At 40.3% G+C, this 14,068-nt stretch overlaps 1 protein-coding gene across 1 annotated transcript in view; it reads left to right on the top strand.

Annotated features, from left to right (window-relative positions):
- The window catches only part of GABRA1 (gamma-aminobutyric acid type A receptor subunit alpha1), a 58,177-nt gene that overhangs the window by 26,242 nt on the left and 17,867 nt on the right, over positions 1-14,068 (top strand). The window contains exons 5-7 of the mRNA XM_036241637.1: positions 1,348-1,568; positions 4,818-4,900; positions 9,936-10,079. Of these exons, the coding sequence (XP_036097530.1) occupies positions 1,348-1,568; positions 4,818-4,900; positions 9,936-10,079 (448 nt within the window). The remainder of the gene's footprint in view (positions 1-1,347; positions 1,569-4,817; positions 4,901-9,935; positions 10,080-14,068) is intronic.

The raw sequence follows: 14,068 nt of genomic DNA, 5'->3' as shown, positions 1-14,068 counted from the left end.
TCTCCGTCTTACCCCACCCCGCAATCACCACACTGCTGTGTCCAGGAGTTCTCTCTTTTTTTGCCTCAATCAGAATTTCACACTATGCTTAGTGCATCGTGAACTATCCAATAATAACTGTTGGTTACTTATCAGTGAGGGCTCAGCAATGCCAAACGGGTGCCAGAAGGATGCACTTTCATTCGGTCTTTATCCAATCTCGCTAGAAGTTGGAGAAAGAGATAGGTAGTTGAACTCACGCTCATAATGCCTGAACACAGACATTACTTATTTTGCATGTCAAAAAGTTGAAATGTATAAGATTTAAAACAGCAGCAGCTTTCTGATGCATCAGGGTTCTGGGGGATTAAGAAAATGTAGCATGATGTTTTCAAGTCCGTCTTCCTCCTTGTTTGGAGCATGCTAAGATGAATGGAAAATGCTGTAATCTTTATTTCAGACCACTGAGTTCCAAATTTAGTGTCAGTGTAGCAAATCCTGCAAGGAAGACGGATATTACCCTTTTCAATTTTAGGAGCTGGTATGTCACATTGCTTGTTCTCAGATTAGCAGGTGTTTGTCACTGGGTATTGCCACAAGGAATGCTGTGTGTGTTCAAATAAAGAGAGTCCCTGGCTGAGAATGATGATAGCTTCACATGTTTCTCATGTGTCCTATACACACACACACTCCCATTTACACACTCTCACACACCCGCATATTCTATATTCTTTGTGTTTTGGGAAAAGATCCAAAATACCAGTGAAACAGATCTCTTATTTTCATATTCGTCTTCATTATGTAGAATTGAAAGTCTACATACATTATCTATGATTAAAAAAAATGTTTACTTTAGCTAAAAAGGAGATAGGATGGTCACACCCACAATGGAACCATGGATAATTTGGGATTGAGTGTGAGGTTTTCAGAGACCATGAAGGACCCCCCAAAACACTGTGCTTTATCTTTACAATTGGAATCATCTCATTAAAAAATTCTCAGATGTAATAACCTCCACCATGACTTTCATTTTTATTTGTAAGATATTCTATCTCTTCAAGTGCTGACGTAGTGGAGGTGGGTGGGAGTAGGGTGTTATTTTCCTTTCACTTATGGGAAGAGATAATCAGCAGACTTTTTCAGACCAAGACATGTTTCAGGCATTTAAGATATTTCATAAAATGATTATGCCAACCAGTGATTCGCCTGACATCAACATGTGCAGGCCACCACACGTTAACTTCTAGAAACATCACCGAGCTCGTATTTTGCTTCTCAAGTTGCAAAAATTGTGCTTTGTCTGTGCAAGCTATTTGCATTGCAAAATACAGCACAGTAACTTCTTTGCCATTTTCCATAATCACCTAGGAATATACAATAGATGTATTTTTCCGTCAAAGCTGGAAGGATGAGAGGTTAAAATTTAAAGGACCCATGACAGTTCTCCGGTTAAATAACCTAATGGCGAGTAAGATCTGGACTCCAGATACTTTTTTTCACAATGGAAAGAAGTCAGTGGCTCACAACATGACCATGCCCAACAAACTCCTGAGGATCACGGAGGATGGTACCTTGTTGTACACCATGAGGTAAGGATGTTTGCATTTGTGAATCTTTCTGCCCTTCTTTCTTTTCCGCGGGTAGGTGATCGTCAGGCTGATGGCCATGGTAGGGCATCTGGTTTCCTTTTTTTCCCCATTATTCAACTTTACAAATTACTCTACTATGAAAAATAAACTAGGTAAAATATTGCACAAGTATTATGTGTCAAATAAAATGACTAGAGAAAATGAAAAATAAAAGTGTTTACAATGTATATTAAGTAATTCAATGTATTTCTCCCACATGCTCTAATGTGATAGGAGGAACTTCCTTCTCTTTACAATTAACCTCATATATTACTGCATTACAGGAAGATCTAGATTAAATTTCTGAAAGCTCTTTCAAGGTGCATATCTGAAAATGTTTCTAATTAAAAGGAAGAGAAAAAAAACACAAAGGAAATTTAAAAATTCTTAAAAATGATACATTCATGTGGAAGCATACATTCTGAAGATGCCTAGGAATTCACAATGATATTGTCAGATTGAGACTAAAGATATTTTAAATTTTGTTAAATTGAAGACTGTTACATAGTTTTGCTTTATAAACATTTCCCACAATTTGAGATTACCAGAAAGCCTAGCACCTAATCCCAATAGTTTGTTTATGGTTGGATGAAGGAAACAAAACTCAAATAAAATTTAGAAAATTCTTAAATAAAATAAAGAGATATTTAAAACTATCTATAATTTATGAGAAATTAAGAATTGTTTGGGACTCATTCTTAGGAAATGCAGTTATTTCAACCCAGCTGACTCTTAAAATGTTTTTGTGGATCTGGCTAGCACTTGGTAGTTCAACTATCTAACTATCCCTCTGGTATGCAAAGGTAATGAAGGCAAAATCCTAGACTTGGTGGATTTTGTTTAGCATCGGAATAGAGTGATATTTTGTCTTTGGAGAAAGCTCCCAGAATTCCCAGCTTCGGATACATAAATATTCAAATGAAAATGACAGAACATATGCTTTAAGAACCACTTTAGATTTTAGATTCAGCTAGTAAAAGTATAATAGGACTTTAAAAACGGAAAAATCCAAAAAAGAGAGAGAAAATAGAAGATCAGTAGACAAGTGTGTTGAGACCTTTCCAGAGCATCTAAGCAGGATCTATTGATATTTGAAATTTGAAATTTGAAATATTCTACCCTATAAAATACCCTACATTTGTGTTTGACCCTAAGTCCAGTCTTCATTGCTCCCAGCTGCCAATTTTCTGGGTAGCTGGTGGCATATACTGAAATGTTTACCAAGTAATGGTTTCTATTGTATTCAATGTTCTTCACAAAAAATTAGCCTGTATCTCCCATGTTCCAAATTTCTCACCACTTTTGCTAATGTGTTAACACCTTCCTTAACAGTTTGACTTAAGGATGCAAGTTTAATAATTAATTTACACATTTCGTATTTGCTTTTATCAGTAGTATAGTCACTCGTTGATTTTACTGGCTATAAAGCTATCCTACCACATTTCTTGAGCTTAGGAATATTGTTATTGGTAGAAGTAGGGTTCTTGAGGTATCACCAGAATAAGAGATTCCAGAGGCCCCATCAGGAGAATGAAGTGTTGTAGAAAGTTTTATTTATGTGGAACAAACCCCTGAGATTCCAAGGTCCCATTTCCCTTTGTCCCCCCCAGGAAGAAGTTCAGCTGTGGCTCCAGCAGAGCTAGAATCAGAGTCAGTGTCCAGAATTTCACTCCATCCTGGAGCAGTGTCCAGTGCAGCACCAGGCTAGCTTAGCTTGTGCTCACAGTTGCAGTTCCTCAGTCCATTGCACGGGGCGTCTACAGAGCCACATGGCCGTGGAGGAAACATGGGCGAATGCAAGACAGCCAAGAGAATGAACTCCTTTGATGGATTATGTATTCCCCTATTTTTATAGGAATATTCCCCTATTCCCCTATTTTTGCGGGCTTGCGATGGCACTGCCTACTCTAGCCCGTGATCTCTGTTTCCAGTTTTGACTGACAGGAACCTTCCCTGTGTCATCTGGGCTTTATAGCGCATGCATTTTTCTCCCCTTTATTGGACCCTTTTATTCCCAGTGGCCTGCAGGGAATGGGCCGGTGATTTGCATGGGAGTGTAAAATTGCAGCTTCCTGGTGAAGCTGCCCAGATGCCAATGCCTATACTGTCTGGCCTTTCTTTTTTCTTTTTTGCATTTATCTTGCGATAGAGGAAGAGAGGGAGGAAGAGAGAAAGAGAGAGAAACATCGACGTGAAAGGGACACATTGAGTGGCTGCCTCTCACACGACCCAACCAGGGCCGGTACAAACTACAGCAGTGGTACATGCCCTTAGCGGGAACCAAACCCAGGTCTCTCTGGACCGCAGGCCGACGCTCTAACCACTGAGCAAAACCGGCCATGTCTGGCCTTTCTTTCGCTCCTTTTGTATTACTGATAACTAGCCAATTACAATGGCATCAATATGGATAAATATATTTTCTAAAGATCATGTGAGGAATTGGGGCATAAATCTCCTCTTAATTCCACCGAAGGAGCAACAATATTTCAGCGAATTCCTTTCTTGAGTACTCATTTTAAAACATGAATAGAACTCACATTCCCAGGAGACAGGGACTCCTGGGAGGCTCAGCAGAGCCCTGGCTGCAATCGGGCCGTGGATTTGTAAACAAAACTAAACGGCTGTGATACTGTGAGGTCTCATATCCACTCTTAAGGACACTTACATTAATCTCAGTGATGCAAAGCCTGAGGACCTAGCTCCTGCTTCACCGACTGCTTTGTTGTATGCATTTGGTGCTATTTTCGAGAAGGAGGTAGGGAGAGCTGCACTTAGGAAAGGAGAAATTCTCTTCTTTTCTTTTCTTTCCTATCCATGGCTTCTTCTCAACCAAGGATAAATGAGTGTTTTTGCAAGTACCTATTTGCTTACAGTCAGACTCATCCTCAAAAGATATGCTGTATAGCTAGGTGGATTAGTTGATGCTAACTGTTTGGGAAAACATCAGCAATGCTTACCCATCATAGAGAATCAGGTGTCACATACTTTCTCAGAACAACAACAAAATGGATAGAATCCAGCCACGGTTGTAAATAATTTTTTTTAGATCATCTGATGATTAACATCTCAATATAGTGCTACAGTTTGTGCCTGTCTCTCCTGCTTTGTTGCTATATTTGCTACAGTTAATAATATCACAATCATATGTATCAGGAAGAATCTAATCTATAGGGCTCTTCTTTGTGTCCTATATTTTCCTTAAATGATAAGGCTGACAGTGAGAGCTGAATGCCCAATGCATTTGGAGGACTTCCCTATGGATGCCCATGCCTGCCCACTAAAATTTGGAAGCTGTGAGTAAATTTATTTTATTTTTTTAATTTTTTTTATGAGAGGCCTAAGTCTTTAAGCAAGAGATCTCCAATGAGTTGTGTTTGTTAGACAGATAAAGAGCATCAGGAAAGTTTAAATAGTGATTTTCTGCAAGTGCTTTTTATAAGTAAGAATTTTTGACTTCCCATTTTAATGTTATTAGAGAAAGGGGTTATTCCCTATCTCCTGGACTAGAGAGAATGGATTTAACTATTTAGAGAAAAAAATATATTTTTGTTGAAGTTGTATTCCTAGAAAAACGACTGGAATATGGATGCTTGAACCTCATAGATAACATTTTTCTTTCCAATAAATGGAGATGATTGTGTTTATTTTCTATCATTACTGACATCTGTTGGACATTAAGAGTAAACCAGCTTGGGTATCAGATAGAAATACTAGTAGTTGCCAAAGGACAATAATTAACTGTTTTTTTTGTTTGTTGGTTGGTTGGTTTTATTTTTTAAATAATTAAGCTTTCACCTAAAAGATGTAGCTAGGAAAGAATTTACCCTGATCTATGTCTTAGGAATGTTATAGATCCATTTTAATATAGCAGGGAATTCATGTATACATTAATGCTTTTAAAGATTTCTTAGATAAATCCATTTTATAATAATTTTCTGGGTTTCTGTTATTAAATATGAGGGCACAACATAGAGGAGCCCAGAGAACAGTGGCCAACAGAGACAGGTTCTCCGTTCTTCCTCTACCCTTCTGTTTTCAACTGGTGTGCATGCAGAAAGCGTGTGGGAATAATGTATTCCTGGTCGCCTGCAGGGGAGTTACATGCAAGCATTGAGTCAACTCCTGGATGACCTAACCAGCTTTCTGTTCACTCTAGACAGGCAGTCCAAGCAACTATTTCCGTGAAGGTATATGACTCATAGAAAAAAAAAATAGTGGTAGTGTAGGAAGACAGCAAGCAAAGACAATAGCAGAGGACTTTCAGGCTCCTAACAGCACTAGTCATGGAGGGACACATTTCTCTATTTATAAATCTCCTTCTGTACTGAAGCCCAATGATATACTGCTTCAAAACCTATCAACTAAATAGATCTTTAGTGATAAATCCCTTCTTCCCATTCATTTCTCATTTTAATGAATGTTCTGTGTCATGGACTATTATGTTTTCTCTTGATTACCAGTTTCATTTTTAACAACGATATTATGTGTTAGTTGTATGACAGGCATAGAGTAAGTATTTGTACATGCATCAGCTCATCTAACCCACACATTAGCCTTATAGGTAGGCATATCATGCATCATAGTTTGCCTGGGGCAATATTGATTTATACTGGTATAACTAATATCCTGGTATAACTATTAATGGCGCCCCCTTTTCCCAAAATGTATTGTTTTGGATAATATAGGTTCAGTATATTAGTCAGAAATACTTTCAAGCAGTGGGTATAGCTGACAAAGGGTGGGGTTTAAATTTTCATATAAGATGCATGAAGGTAAGTGATTGTTGGCTGACTGCTGATTAGTTCAGCATCTTGACAAGGATGGTATCTTAAGATGTCCTTGGATGTTCTTTCTAATCACAAGATGGCTGCCACAGCTCCAGCCACAGCATCTGCTCTCCAGATAAAGAGGAACAGAAGAGTGGGTAGAGAAGAAAATAGTAGTGCCTGCAGAGCTCTCCCTAGAACTCTAACAGACACCTCACGTCTCGTTAATCAGAGCTGTATCACATTGCCCATAGTAGCTGCAAAGGAGACCGGGAAGAAATATTTTTAACAGGGCACACTGTCACTCTGAAGAAAATGGAATGTATTTTAGGGAGGAGGACATGGCTAGTCAATAGCAAACAAATAGTGTCTCATGGAAGAAAAGTGAAGTTAAAGAACAATAGGTAATGTTTTCTACCTCCGAGCCTTTGCAGGTGGTTCTTTTCTCTGCCTGGGCCATTCTTCCCTTCCTGTGCTGGCATTTATTTTTCCATTGCTGTTTTTTTTTCAATCTGTCCACATCTCAGCATCAATATCACCTCCTAGAGCCTTCCCTGATGAGCTCATCAACATCTGCATCAATCTTTTTTATCACAAGACACATTTACTTCATGCTATTTATCACGGGAAGAATCACTAGTTTTAGTTCTTGGTTAACATTGGTCTTATTTGGAGACCTGTAAACTCCATAGAAGTAGGATCTATTTTGTTCAGCATTTCCTACCATAAAGCCTAATACAACGCAGGACTCAATAAATGTCCATCGGGTGGATCAAGATTCCAATAATCAGGCGTTCAATGTCCCTTTGGTGTTTAAGTTTCAGAGAAGATGGCCTCAGGAAAGGGGTTTAAGACTGTGGGGAATTAAACAGACAAGACCTGACCCTGAAAGGCAGGCTCAGACGGCACGTGCTCGGTGGGAGCGAGCGCCGTGACTACTGAGCAGCGCCTGCCGTTGGCACGAGAGGATGCAGAGGCGGTGCATTTACTGCAAGGTCCTTTGTCCGTCCTGGCCCAACTAGCATGATTCAGAGGTGAAGAAACGGAGGCAGTCGTGGCTAAAAGTGCTCTGTCCCGATGTTGGAAACAAACTTCTTGCCAACATATCAGAGAAGAGAATAAACAAGAGGACTTTTCAATAATTTAGTAGAACGCTGTGTAATAAATGTTTATGAAGCATCTGAAGTTATTTCATCCATACGTTGGTAAGAACCAAGCTAGGGACGGCAGATGTTTTCCTTTCCACTCTCTTAGATTCTGGCTGCCAAATGACACTTTCTGCGGGTTGGGGACAAAGCCTTCTTCACAAGGCCAGGAAACCGAAGTCAATGTGCATGATGCACTTGACATCTTTTAACTGCTTTTCGAAGAAAATATAAAATAAGGCCTTGATTCTAAAGGAAGAGGTTCAGATCCTATTCCGACAATAAGACGTGCTAGATCTAGTAAGGATTTAATAAATGACTGTATCCTGACGGACCATCAGGCTTGGTGCCTTGCGAATGAGAAGGCATACTAGAAAGTCAAGTGGATTCTGAATAAATAACTTTAGAAATTATTTAGTGCACCTGCCTCATAAAAATTAATTAATTAACTAGTTAAAGGTTAGTGCAATTAAAAGCAGTCAATGAGGACAAGCACAATTTAAAAAGAAAAGGCAATGAAAATAAATTCCAAAATCATCCATCTGTCCCTCTTAAATGTATCACAAAGGAAGCAATATCTACTATATATCCAAATATATATCCAAATATATATATCCAAATATATATATCCAAATATATTCTCTCAAACTTCTGGAAAATTTTGTTTAAAATGATATCTGATTGTAGATTGGTCTGGAAATGATGCTGGAGCACACAGGGTACCCACAGGAAATCCAGGGAACACTATCTTTTCCTGCATCACTCACTCCGGACACAAGGGGTCACTTTAAGGAGCTTTGGTTCAGAGAATGAGGGGCATGACTCACATCTAATTTTAGGCAGCTTCATGTTTGTGTAAAAATGCAACCTTCATTTTACATCTCAGGATATTTTACTTTGGACAAATGCAAATTTGGACTAAACACCCAAGCTTGGTTACCTTGGGGCGTGGGTCAGTCGAGCAGGGGTGCCTTATGACTTTTATGGTGAACCCTCGGCACTTTTGCCTTTGTGGGCCATTCCCAGAAAATATATATATACACATCTATAGATATATATAGAGATATAGATATATATCTATCAACATAGATATATATGTATGTATATATATAGATATATATATAAATTTACTTATATTGCAAACATTGATATTTATATTCATTTCTTTTCTTTAAAAGAAATTGAAGCGTATCCGTGGCCACCTAAAGTTATTGCAGTTCTGGGCACTGGGCCTAATGCAGAGGTTGGCCAAGGGTAAAGCTCTCTCTGGCAGGCTGAGTTTTGCTATCATGTCCTCCTCTTAAAAACCCTGGAAACACTTTGCTTTTCCTAATGTGATAATCTTTACATTTTAATATCACTCTCCATCTAAACAGAGTAGACTACGTGCCATCGTCCTAACCTATGTGAAGTGGGGGTTCTGAGATGAGGAATCAGAAACGCTGTGGAATCCCTACCCTTTGACTCTCCCTTGATGCACCTCCTTCCCCAACCTGCCTGGACCACAGATCAGGATTACGACCCAACCTCCCTGTAGGCGGATGGCTAGGTTAACCAGTGGCATACATGAAAATGATTGAGAAGCATGAAGAGCTATATGGTATAACTCATCATCATCATCATCATCATCATCATCATGACAGTAAATATCTATAAAAAGGATAATGAACTTAAAAGAAAGTAAAATCCAATTTCACTTAAAAACGACAACAACAAAATAGATGCTCAATACAATGTCCAGTGTTATCTTTCACATTTACTATGACCTTCGCCTAGACAAACATCATCTGCACCCAGGCTACTGCCTCTGACCTCATTTTATCTTTCATGCATTTCACACTGGTCTTCCTGTCAGTCTTCAGACATGTCGACCTTTTACCTGCCCCAGAGGAAGAAACTTATTACTATGCCTATCCAAAGAACTCTTCCCCAAGACTTAGAGGGTTCATTCTCATTTCTCTCATGCATTCACATAAATGTCACTTCTTCCGGGACCCTGAGTTCCTTACCTAAAACAGCCCCACCCTCTCCATTTGCTATCCCCTTACCTGCTGTGTGCGGCTTTACTGCATCTACCACTAATGGAAAGCGTATGTTGATTAGCTTACCTGGCGTTGCCCCCAAGCTGCAATGCATGTTCCGTAAGATAGGGAACCTTGTTAATGTTCACTACGGTAGCCTCAGAAAAGCACCTTGTCTTCTGTAGATGCTTAATAACCATTTGTTGTAAGACTGAACAGACAACTGAATGAATCGGGAAAATGTGTTTTAGTGTACCTAAACTGAGGGACACGGGCCCTCTTCCCTCGCCTGCCCCTGGAACCCTGAGCTAGAATATAGGAGGCCGACAGAACACACCATCTCATTGGAAGCAAAGTGGCACGATACACGGAGCATTTTCCGTCCTCTCCTTCTAGATGCGTACACGAGAGCAGAAGTTGTTTACGAGTGGACCAGGGAGCCTGCACGCTCAGTGGTGGTAGCGGAAGACGGGTCGCGCCTCAACCAGTACGATCTTCTTGGACAAACGGTAGACTCTGGAATCGTTCAGTCCAGCACAGGTAAATGTTGTTTGGTCACCCCAGATATGGAGGAGGGAGCAGAAAGACTTTTCCTGAGAATGTGACAGTTCAGTAAGTCCCTCAAAAGCACAAGGAAAGGGGAAAGATTGCACTCAACTGAGGTATAGTTGAGCTGACAACGAGGGTGATCTCTACAGACCTGTGACCTTGGACGTGCCACTGAGTGCCCTTTGTCCTGTGTTGTTGTTTTTTTTGTCGGATTCTATTCCATGTGATCAGCCTGGCATGGTATTAGGGATGTGAACACTGGAGAAAGACGGCCTGAGTTAAATTCTACTCCTCTACCTCGCCGATCATTCGTGATCACCTCACAGGGCTGCCGGCAGGAAAAAATTACATCCATGAAAAACACTTATCACAGTTCCTGACACAAAAGAAGCTCTTACTAGGCTCTGGTCCAGTAGTTTAGTTGGCTGGAGCATTGACCCGATATGCCAAGGTTGGGGGCTCAGACCCCAGTCAGGGCACATACAAGCAGTAACCAAAAAATGCATAATGAAGTGGAACAACAAGTCAATCTCTCTCTCTAAAAACAAGTAAATTTTAAAAACTCTTAATAAATGTTAGTTACTAATATTATGTAGGCCCCATTTATTGCCATGATTACATGAAACTTGGTGAATTTCTAGCAGTGATCACAGGACACCAAAACGCCAAAGCCTTCTACAAATCCATGTATATCTCTAGCCAAGAATCTTCCTCAACTAAACCCTGTGCAAACATCATCACACTGCTGATCACTCCACTTTAGAAATGAAAGTGACTGGAGTGCCATCCTTCCTAGAGTTATAACTACCTTACCAATGAAACACTCAAGGCTAGAGCAAGTAACAGTAAGCGGCTGGATCTCAAATTTTAAACTTTTGAAGTTGTTTCAAGATTAAAAAAAAAGAAAGAAAGAAAGAATAAGCTAAGAATTTAATTATGCAAGTATCTACTTTGTGACTAACTTAAATGTGAGTGATCATAGGGCCAGATAATTATAAATATAATTTGGGTTCTAACAATTAGGAAAACTTACCCCCCTACAGTCCCAGTATTTTTAACTGTGTTCAATTACTGAAAGCTTAGCAACACTCAACAATTACTTACATGGCTGGTTTTTTTGTTTTTGTTTTTTTTAATTTTTAAATTAGTTCCTTCATTTTTATTTGTAACTTCTAAAGAAAGACAATTTGGTAATAAATTAGGGCAGGAGTATATTTTTCCTCCGCAAACTTTCTTTCTTAGATTTCTGACTTTATGATGGGGCCCTGATCATTCTAACATGTTTAAGTAATAGGTCAACCTCTCTTACTGCAATTATAGGATAATCTCTGCTTAATAGAATCTGTGTTTTGCTTAAAGTATCCATTGCTACCCTAGAAGCTCAAATATTTTCGTTGATTGTTTTGAAAAATGGAGAAGATTGTTTCTCAGCTTTGCAAACATTATAAATGCATGTAGAAGTAATGTAAAAATATTTAATACAGTTTCTAAAATGCTGTGGAAGAGTGCAGAGGTCTTAGGCATCGCACCGAGAAAGATGTGGACTAGATTCCTGGTCCTGTCCATTAGAAGAAGCCTGTGACTTTGTGAAAGCCATTTATCCAACTAGAAACCCTGGTCTCTCCTCAGAATGGGGATTCTATAATGTTGAATTAAAGATCAGATAATATAAAATATTTATCACAATGTTATATAATGAATGGTGTGCAATACTTATTGCCATAGTCCTGAAAATATCACAGAATGTAGAAAATACTGAAAAATTATTTCTCCTCACAAGTTATGTTGGAAAAGATATTAAAGGAGCAGTGTTGACTTTAAAAAAAAATTTTTTTCCCTTTATTGATTTTACAGAGAGAGGAAATAAGAGGGAGAGAGAGAAAGAAACATCGATGAGAGAGAACGTTGATTGGCCGCCTCCTGCATGTCCCCCACTGGGGATCAGGCCCACAACCTGGGCATGGGTCCTGACCCGAAATCGAACTGGCGACCTCTTGGTGCCTGGGTCGACGCTCAACCACTGAGCCACACTGGCGGGACGCTGACTTTGTAAAACCTGAATGCTATTATAGTCTGGATCGCGGCAGGCACTAGGCAGAGATCTTGCTCTCTTGAAGTCTCAGGGAAGACAAACACAAACCGTAACTATCGCAGTAGGTGGAGAGTGCTATGATGAACATCTGTGAGGGCAGGGACCACCTCTCTCCTTTGCATCCCTATTGTTTACCATAGTAGCTGAAACAAAAGAGGTACTAAATAAATAAAAACAAATGAATCCAGGGTAGAATAATCACAGAAGGATTACTGCAGGATTTGACCTTCGTTTTCTTAATCTGTGTTCGTTGGGAACCAAATAATCATTCTTCTAGACTGGGGCATTAAGAACAACAGACATAGAACTTTTCCTCAAGAAATTCCCCATCTATTTCATGGGAACGGAGGTCGGAGGTGTCAGGGAAACAGCAATCCCAGTGCAGTAGCACACATGCAATGCACGTCTATACACACCACAGACGTTACCCAGGAGTGCTTCATTCTAGTTCCAGCACGAGTGACATTGACGTGCCCCTGTATCCCTGCTCTATGCCCCCATTCTCCTGTCTGCAAAGTGAGTGGCTTGGTCTGATGAACCTGGAGACCTCCTTCACCTCTGGCCTCCTAAGGATTCCGTCTACCCACATTCTAGTTACTCAGAAGTGATGCACAGTCACAATACGGTAATGGGTAAGAGGCCGCGGGCTGGACCTCATAAACAGGGTTCATTAAAAGTCGTTATTCCGCGCTAGAGCCGGCAAGTTTATCTGTACAGAATTAGAGCTTTTTCTTGTCAATCCCATAATGATGACTGGGGCGGGGGTGGTGGTGGATAATGATCAAATTCTCAAGTGTGGGAGCCCAATATGAAGCACATGTTCAGCTCCACAACACGACACTCAACTACACTTCCTGTGGGTCTACTTTCGCTCATCAGAAGTCCAACGTGATGGATTTCCGTGGGAAGAAATGAAGATCTTCTGCAAGGTCTGCAAGCCCATATTTCACAGCTCCTGGTGGAGCCCTGAAAACATCCAGATAAATGACATTCGGTGTTATTACCTCCCCGTTTCTGTCAGAAGACTAGGAATGATGGCAGAAAGAACATGCATTGAGAATGATTGAATAAACGGTATCTTCTTCCACCTCAAAATCTCTGCGGGGAGAGAATCAATTCAGCGTGCCTCTGAGAAGGCGAGAAGGCGTGGTTCCACTTGCTTGCGACCAACACTCATGTGGACACCCGCTCCCACACACTCACCAGTGACCTCCTGCAGATCAAAATACCCCATTCTACGACACAGGAGCAAAATATATGAGGCTGAATCCACTACTTGGATTCTTTAATTTGGCAAAAACACATCAGGGGCACGACCCTTCCTTGGAGTCTGCCGTCGGGTTTGGGGGAAGAAAATGAATTGCAGACGCAGTGTGAAATGCACGTGTTCGACTGGCAGAGCCGAACCTTCAGAGGCACACAGACGGCTTTCAAATCCAGAACAATTCTCTACTTAGAGATAATAAGAGAATGCTCTTCAGAAGCTACCGTGAGATTGAAATGGGAAAAAAAAAAAAAAAAAAAATGCATGCACTGATTAGCAGAGTGTCTGGCATGTAAAAGTTATATAATGAATATTAATTACTAATGAAGGAGTTAGTACAAAGAGCTACGTGGCAACATAAAGAAGAAGAGGCCCTCCCTGGCTGGTTTGGCTCAGCGGTTAGAGCATCCAGAGACGCGGGTTCGGTTCCCGCCAAGGGCACGTGCCTCGGTTGCAGTTTGTCCCCGGCCCTGGTTGGGTTGTGCGGGTGGCAGCCACTCGATGTGTCCCTTTCACATCGATGTTTCTCTTTCTCTCTCCCTCCCACTCTATCTGAACAAAAAATGAAAAAATGTCCTCAGATGAGGATTAAAAAAAAAAAAGAAGAGGCCATTTCTGCCTGAT

This window comes from Molossus molossus, unplaced genomic scaffold (assembly GCF_014108415.1).
Source record: "Molossus molossus isolate mMolMol1 unplaced genomic scaffold, mMolMol1.p scaffold_m16_p_4, whole genome shotgun sequence".
Classification (NCBI taxonomy): domain Eukaryota; kingdom Metazoa; phylum Chordata; class Mammalia; order Chiroptera; family Molossidae; genus Molossus; species Molossus molossus.
The sequence above is the reverse complement of the archived record's forward strand: the minus strand, read 5'-3'. Positions and strand labels throughout refer to the sequence as shown.